We start from the raw sequence: 9,224 nt of genomic DNA, 5'->3' as shown, positions 1-9,224 counted from the left end.
TATATATATATATATATATATATAATTTAAGACCATAGAAACAATAAAGTATTTTCATTAGAAAGAAGAAATAACTTTGAATTTTAAAAATAAAAATTAGGATTTTATTCCACTTTCTTCTAATTATTTTCGTGGCAAACATGTTCATTGATATCCACTAGGAAAATTAAGAGTACAACATTCACGCTAACACCGAATTTAAGGCGGAAAATAAAATGAATCAAAATCAGTACCAAACACATCTTAATGAGAATACTGTCATTATTACACAAGTTTTATCACAATAACACCTATAAACTCATGTATACACACTTTAATGAGTATTGCTAAGATCCGAATTAAAAACAAAATCACTTGCAGTTTTGCAATTACAATAAAAAATAAGCGGTCTTCAGAGACATTCTACATTGCCCGCCGACTGAACTTAACATCTTCTTTTAGTTGGAGAATTAAAGCAAGTTGAACCGGTGGACTTAAATCGTACTCAACACTCCCCAAACAGTAGATTACGACATGAACATGCGTACATGAGCCTAACACGTCTTTGAATTGTTGTTGTATGATCTTATTATTTTTGAGATCATCTAGCATTCCAACATAGAATTTAGACTTCTTTACATGCTGCATTAGCTCTCTAATCCAGTGGCATAGCCAGAAATTTTACTAAGGGTGTCCACAAATTACATCAATTAAAAAAAATGACGAATGAGTGTACTGAAATTTTTTAAATCAAACTATGTAATAGTAATAATTAAATTTCTTAATGAACAAATGTACAAAAAAAAATAAAGTTAAACTACAGAATATTTAGTTTTAATGTGTATATTTAGTTTAATATGACGTGATCAGACGGAAGAAAAAAAGAAGAAGAAAACTCAACTTAGAATGACATCATTTTTACGCTTCAAGCAACGAGGACAGTAACAACAAGACATGTAAAATAAAGAGTACAATCAAACAAGTTTTTTTAAAAAGAATTCTATATGAAGTATTTTTTGCTTTTTGTTGTTTTATATAATATTTGAGGGTTCTTTATTAACTTAAATTAAATAAAAATAAGTTTTATTTAAAATTTTAATTAAAAAAAAGTCAAAGTCAAATCATTTAAAATTCTGGCTGCTAAGTTTTTAATTTTTTTCTAAGATTCTTAATTGTATCTAATTAAGGATAATTTTATCAAATAATATTAGTTTTGAATTATTTCTAATAATAGATTTATTAACTATTATTAAGATTTAGAAAGTAACTAAAAAAAAACTCTTTTTAAAATATTAAAAAAAAAAGCATAAAGGACAGATGTTGCACGCTACATCGTCAGCCCAAAGAACCACTGGGCTAAACATACTTTATGTGTTCACGGTGTCCAATATATAATATATATTAAGTAGTTATTTAGGATACCATTTTACTTATATATACGGTATAATTTTTTGATAAACGGTATCCGGTTGGACACATTGACACCACTATAGCTCCGCCCCTGCTCTAATCCTTCCAACTAGTTCTACTTGACAAAAGCATAAAGGACAAATGTTGCACGCTTACTTCATCAGCCCAAAGAACCACTGGGCTACACATACTTTATGTGTTCACGGTGTCCAATATATATTAAGTAGTCATTTAGGATACCATTTTACTTATTATACGGTATAATTTTTTGACGAACGGTGTCCGGTTAGACACATTGACACCATTGTAGCTTCGCCCCTGCTCTAATCCTTCCAACTAGTTCTACTTTATTTCCACTTCTTGACTCTGTGTCACGCTCCGAACCTACACCTTGAACGTGACCGGCACTCAAGAATCATTGTTGGTTCACAAGCGAACCATTGGCCTGACTCATTACTCAGCAGAAGACTTACTCAAACAAAATGGGAACTCCAAATGCATAATTAAACTTTAAACACTCAATTTAAACTTAACTCCAATAATTGTTTAAAAATAATTTAACAAATATTAGTTAAATGCCTCATGACCTCAAAGCATTACAACAACAAATGAAATAACGATAGACTCCTCGACCCTTAAATTATCTATGAAACCTCTACAATTACAAAAGAATTATCGGGACAAAACCCACGACATCCTAACAACTGAAAGTAAAAGTGAAACCCTCCAGAAGCAAGGAGGCTCACCAAAGCTAACTGGAACTACAAGTGGTATCAACAGAGTGTATGTTGATGACCCTGAATACTTGATCTGCATCATGAAAGATGCAGGTCAAATGACGTCAGTACATTGAATGTATGAGCATGTAAGGGGAACTCTAAAGCATAAACATAAGCTTGAACTAGTAGAAAAGAAACATACTTACCTCTTCTCAAACTCTCTCAACTCAACTCAAATTCCACTTAANTGAAGCCTCTACAATTACAAAAGAATTATCGGGACAAGACCCACGACATCCTAACAACTGAAAGTAAAAGTGAAACCCTCCAGAAGCAAGGAGGCTCACCAAAGCTAACTGGAACTACAAGTGGTATCAACAGAGTGTATGTTGATGACCCTGAATACTTGATCTGCATCATGAAAGATGCAGGTCAAATGACGTCAGTACATTGAATGTATGAGCATGTAAGGGGAACTCTAAAGCATAAACAGAAGCTTGAACTAGTAGAAAAGAAACATACTTACCTCTTCTCAAACTCTCTCAACTCAACTCAAATTCCACTTAAATCCAACAGCCAACGTGAACAGTGATCCAATCCCTAATAGAATATATAAACCTGTAAGCACTCTTTTTCTTCTTGACTTATTTGTAGATTTGATTAGGCATGGTTTTACGTTAAATCGGGAGTCACCACAAAGTGCATCATTGGACAAGAAAGATTGACTTGTGACATTTGCAAAAGGACCACCAATGGGAATTTCTCCACTGAGTTCATTGAAAGAGATATTTAGGTATTTGAGATACACAAGAGCTTCTAATGACTTTGGAATTTCACCACTAAGATTGTTAAAGCACAAATCCAAGAATTCTAGTGCCAACATTTTGCCAAATGAATCTGGAATAGGCCCGTCTAATCTATTATGTGCTAGAGAAAGATTAATCAATTCAGCTAGACCCCCTAAAGTGCTAGGAATTTTATCAGAAAAATCATTTTTTGACAAATCAATGAGTGTTGCAGACTTAAAGTTTCCGAATTCCAGAGAAATATGGCCACTTAATAAATTGGATGAAACATTGAATTCTATTAGATCTTGAAGGCTCCCCAAGTTTGCAGGTAATGAATTCAGCCTGTTGAAAGCTAGATTAAGATACCTCAAACTCGTAACATTCCCTAAGCACGAGGGCACTGAACCAGAAAAATGATTTTCTGTCAAGTCTAATGCACCAAGATTCATTAAACTGCATAAAACATTTGGTATGGTTCCTTCTATCTTGTTGCTTTGTAGGTAAAATTCTTGGAGGTTCAACATGTCTTGGACAGTATTTGGAATATGTCCGGTCAACTCATTGTTATACAGATCAATCCTTGTCACTCCAGTAAGATTACCAATTTCTCGGGGAATGACACCCTTCAATTTACAACTATTTCCTCCAAAATTTTGCAATGAGTTTGAGAAATTACCAACAGACGCTGATAATGCCCCATCCAATGCATTCTCATTAAATCGGAGTGCTCTTAGTTTCCTACAGTTTGTTAATGATGTAAGGAAGCTCAATGATGAATCGCTGATAAAATTATTGCTCTCCAAGTTCAGAATCTCTAGGTATTCTAAGTTACCAAGCAATTTAGGAATTGGACCTGTGAAACTGTTTACTGCAAGATCAAGTTTTCTGAGTTTTGATGAATTTGAGATTGAATCAGAGATAAAACCACTCAGATTATTTCCTCCACAAAAGAATTCTTCTAGGTTGGGCATTCCACGACCTAAATCTGAAGGTAGAGTACCTGAAAGATTGTTTAGTTCAAATTCTATGATCTGCAGTGCTGAAATGTTGAAAATGCTTGCAGGGATAGAACCAGTAAGCTCATTGAAGGGTAATCCCAGCCACTGTAGTTTCTTAAGATTACCTAGCTCCATAGGTATCTCTCCTGTAAATTCGGGCAAATATATCAGTTACCAGTTTGGTGGGTGAGAGAAAAGGAGAAAAGGACATATCATACTCCCTCTGTCCCTATGTAGTTGCCCACTTTAGAAATGACACACAGATTAAGGCAATAATGATTAGCATAGTGAAGTTACAATTTTATCCTTACAGTACAATTTACTTCCAAAATAAATTCACTCAAAATAACTAATCAATGATGAGAAGTTCATAAGTTTATTTATTTTATTTATGACAACTTTTCACTTAAATAAGGGTATAATAGGAAAAAATTTGTTGTCCTTTCTTGATTTGTCAAAATAGACAACTAAATAGGGACAACTAAAAGAGGAAATATGGACAACTAAATAGGGACGGAGGGAGTACTACCTTGCAAGGAAATATCACACGACCTTCCAAATGCAGAGATTCAATTACTAATGTTGTAAGAGCTGTTAAGTTGGATAGCTCTCTTGGTACAGTTCCAATAAACTCATTGTAAGACAATGACAAGATCTGAAGCTTTCTGCAATTTTCTATGTCTGGTGGAATAATGCCACCTAGGTAGTTTTTTGAGAGGTAAAGCCCTTTCAAATTTGGAAGATGATCACATATAGTTGTTGGAAGCTTACCAGTAAGATTGTTTTCACTAAGAGCAATGTTATGCATTGTAGTAATGTTAAATATTGATGACGGTATAGAGCCAGTAAGCTGATTAATTTGCAGGTCTAGGATAGTCAGGTAACGAAGATCACTGAGTTCCCGAGGGATCTCTCCTTGAAGAAAATTATTTTGCATTCTCAACACTTGCAACTTTGTTAGATTGGAAAGGGAAGATGGAATTTCTCCCAAAAATTGGTTGCTCGATAGGTACACAAAGCGTATTTTTGGTAACAAACTTAAAAATGATGGAATGGCTCCGGTGAAGTTATTGCTTGTGACATCAATCAATTTCAACCTCTGCAAATGAGCCAACTCTTGTGGCAAATCTCCATGAAAAGTGTTGTTACTGATGTCAAGGAAAGAAAGAAATGAGAGGTTTCCGATGTGTGGAGGAATGGTACCATGAAGTTGCATGCTAGAAATGTCTAAAGCAGTGACTCGATTGTGGCGGGAGCTGCAAGTGATTCCAATCCAGCTGCAAACCGGGGTGGAAGAAGACCAGTTGCTTGCTAAGATATTGTTAGGATGAAAAGAAATGTGTGATTTCAGAGAAAGAAGAGCAGCTTCATCAGTACTAATATTAGCAAGTGAAGTATAAAACAGAATGAAAATTGCAACAAAGAGAACATTGCAATTTATGTCCATAACTATGACAAGCAGGTTTTTTTTACAAGAAATGACATGGTATAAGCTTTATTTAATAATATCAATTTTCTTTTTAATATTTGAGTAACACGAGTTGTATTGTGAGAGGGAAAGTTGTTAAATGTGAAAAAAATTCTGCATGTCTGACCCTACAAGTTGTTTAATTTACATAATTTTCGTTGGCTTTTTTGATAATATTAAATTAAATCCCATATATTGCTCTTAAGTCAAAATCTCAATTTCATTGTTTTGGTTGTCAATATTTGAGTAACACGAGTTGTATTGTTAAATGTCTGGCATTATGCAAAACATTCTGCATTTCTGACTCTAAAAGGTTGTTAAAACTTTTCAAACATTTTGTTGGGTCCCAATCTCCTTGAAATTATTTACATAATTTTTGTTGGATTTTTTGATGATATTAAGGGGTCGTTTGGTACAAAGATGCATAATGCAGGGATTACTAACACATGAATTAGTAATGCAGGGATTAGTAATGCAGGGTTTAGTAATGCAGGGATTAGTTTTTATGAAGTGTTTGATTCATTGTTTTCTACCTAATCTTATATTTGGTTTAAAACTATAGAAAAAAGTTTTTTTTCCTATTATACTCGAGTTATTATGAAATTTTAAATTTCATTTAACTAGTCAAGTTAAGTACTAATATAAAAATAAAAAAATGTTATTTTTGAGGTGTGATTTGTCACTATAGACATCATTGATAGCATGGTATATTTCTATTTTTTTGTTGGTCAAATATACCTTAAACTTAACATAGATTTAAGGCTACTTAAATTGTTCAAATACACGAAGGCTATTTTTTTTTAAAAAAATAAATAGTTCAAGTGTTCAATCGACGAACAACATTTAAAAAAAAACGAAAAAAGCAACCTAATATAACAAATCAAACATGGAGAAAAAAATAATAGTTTGTGAAATCATCAAATTACATGGAACGAATTTGGAGAATTTAAAAGAATATCTATAAATATTCTCATATAAATAAATAAAAAAACATTAAATTACAAAAAAAAAAAAATTAAGAAAAACTATTTGAGGATAGTTTAGTTATTTAGGGGTCTTATCCAAGGATTGTTAAACCTTGGATTAGTTAACCCTCCCTTTTCTAGGGATAAAATAAGACCTTGTATGAGGTATAACTAATTCATGGATTAGGTTAAATAAAGTAACCAAACAATGTTTTTGTTGGACTAAATTTTAATCCATGAATTATTTTGATTAATACCTCCTACCCAATGGATCCTAAATCCCATATATATATATATATATATTGCTCTTAGTCAAATCTCCTCTACCACGCCACTCTTCTAAAATCTCTCTTGCCTCACATACAATAAAGTTGAATCACACTACTGCCCTTCTATTAAACACTAATCTTATAATATTTATGGAAAAAATATATAAATACACATTAATTATAATAAATACTACTTATCATTTCTATTAAACAGTTGGATCCTTTTTTTAAAAAAAAACAAATTTACCACTAGATAGCGTCTAGCGGTCTTTTATTAAACATAAAAAATATCAATAGGAACAAGTACAAGCAATGGGGGTTAGGTCTTACCTTACTAATCCTAATGAAGTACCTAATTTCTGCTACCTAACAAGCATGGAGAAAATAAGAGCTAGAGAGAATTAAGTATTTCCTAACCATCACAGAGTTTGCAATACACTCCATGATGATATTACAAATGACGATGCCTAAATAATGTAAAAATATGTCAATCAAGAAGAAAGTTGAGTTACCAGCCTCAAACTTGCTATTACTAAAGCATGAATTAAAAAAGATTGATTGCCCATCAAAAGTAACTTGAAGTATTTTTCCTATCTTCTTCTTCAAACCTATCCAACAACACTTGATGATTCATGCCTTCTTTATGGATTTATTGGATCTAGTTGAACCTATTGATACTATCAAATGGTTTTGCTTTGTCTGTCGCATCGGTAGGTGCCTTGGAACAAACTCCTTAGTCATTTTACCGTCCCAACTATGTTGCCTTCCATATGTCTTCTTTTTGCTTTTGTTGCTTCCACTTCTTTGTTGCCTAGGTGATATATCCCCTTCCCTAGCCACTCTATCAAAGCAAATATCCAACATATTGTCTTCCTCATCTTCATCAAGAGAATCCTCACCCAAATCCACTCCATCTTGACACTATGGCACTTGACTCATTCTTCCTTGCAAGCACACATTTAGGCACAAATACAGGAGCTTTTGGACTTAATTTGCTATTTAAAGCAGATAGTGAGGCTTGTTTTTCTTGGATCAAATCATGGTCATTCTCTTTTAACCTTACTTGATTTCCGGTAGTCTTCAATTGTAACGACCCTTTTGGTTGTTTTGAGTTCTAGAGCTTTTTAATTCATAAAATACTTTCCTAAGATCTTAAATGAGTATTTTGGACTATTCGTAATTATAATTATGAAATTAGTGGGATAGTTTTAATAATTAATTTTTTTGGTGATTAAAAAAAAAGATAGAAGTAAAATTGATAGTGGGTCACTTTTACCACTTTTATTATTGATAAGGTATAAGAATTAGGGTAGTAAATAAATCGTAGAAAAGAAAAGAAAGAAAATAATATGGTGGCTTCCTCACACAGACGACGGAGAACTAGCAGCAACCAAAAGAACTCACGTGAAATTAGGTAACCAAGATTAAGTCATTATAATTTGATAAGGGTCATATTATTATTATTTTATTATATTGTATGGTGAAATTGAGGGGGAAAGGACTAAATTACTAATTTTTATATTGTTGATATTTGATCGGCAGCTATGTGTTGCTGCTTCAATCATTGGCATTAAATGATTTAGGCAGAAATTAGTTAGTAATGTGGGATTTGGAATGTATAAATATAGATCGTACGGTTTGAGGTGTTGGAAGAGTGGAGTATAGTTGTGAGTTTATGATGAAATCTTTGTTTGTTAGTCCATGTGGATTCGTGGGAAAATAATTATTTTATGGCTAATTTCGATGGAATGGAGGCAATTGTTAAGGTTTAAGAATATTAGGTGTTAAATTTATATGTGTATAAGTGGATACAAGTTACAACTAAGGAAGAATAAAATTAAGGAAATTTAGTTCATAATTGAGGCTAATGATTGGAGTATTGTTGTTGGATATTGTATAGAAGGATAGACATGGAATGGGTATTGTCACTGTGCAGCAGGCGTATAGTTGATGTTTGCCTTGGCTTCAAACGTTCAACATTGATATTGTCTTCACGTATTATAAATTGTATTTCGACATATTGAGATATGTAATTAAATATAAGGCATATTATATTAATTGAATACCTTTAAGGTTAGACAAATTGAAGGAATTAAGACTTACCCTAGTTTTGAACTTTAGGAAGTTGATTATAGAATTAGGTGAGTTTTTGAGTCTAAGCTAGACGTAGAATAATATGAGTGTTTATAGACTCGTTAACTTATAAATTATGCATATCTATTTTGATAGATTGGAAAGGTTCGGAGGCATTGAGAAAAGGAAAAGTATTGGAGAAGTAGTTTGCTTGACTTCGGTTCTTCGGTGGAGGTAGGTTATGGTTTATTCTATTTGATAGATAAACTCTTAATAGCGATTGATATGCATTGAATGATACTGTGAAGTTCTCTATGTACTTGATTGTGTGATTGTGTGGCCTGGTTGTGTGGTTTGTGATTGGTCTAAAATCTTGAGACCGTGAGATTTATAATTTGAAAACCTCTCTATCGAAGTGATGCCTTGAATAAAGAAGGCTTGATGTAATATTATTAATGAATTGAAAAGTGGTGATAATAAATGATAAATTAATAATATTATTGGATCGGAGTGTCACGTTCCGACACGGTATTTTTGGATCGGAGTGTCACGTTC

General features: G+C 32.7%; 1 protein-coding gene across 1 annotated transcript in view; it reads right to left on the bottom strand.

Annotated features, from left to right (window-relative positions):
• Positions 1-2,655: 2,655 nt before the first annotated feature.
• Positions 2,656-9,224, bottom strand: part of LOC125873949 (probable LRR receptor-like serine/threonine-protein kinase At3g47570) — a 134,839-nt gene continuing 128,270 nt past the window's right edge. The window contains exon 3 of the mRNA XM_049554769.1: positions 2,656-3,430. Within this exon, the coding sequence (XP_049410726.1) occupies positions 2,656-3,430 (775 nt within the window). The remainder of the gene's footprint in view (positions 3,431-9,224) is intronic.

This window comes from Solanum stenotomum, chromosome 8 (assembly GCF_019186545.1).
Source record: "Solanum stenotomum isolate F172 chromosome 8, ASM1918654v1, whole genome shotgun sequence".
Lineage (NCBI taxonomy): Eukaryota > Viridiplantae > Streptophyta > Magnoliopsida > Solanales > Solanaceae > Solanum > Solanum stenotomum.
The sequence above is the reverse complement of the archived record's forward strand: the minus strand, read 5'-3'. Positions and strand labels throughout refer to the sequence as shown.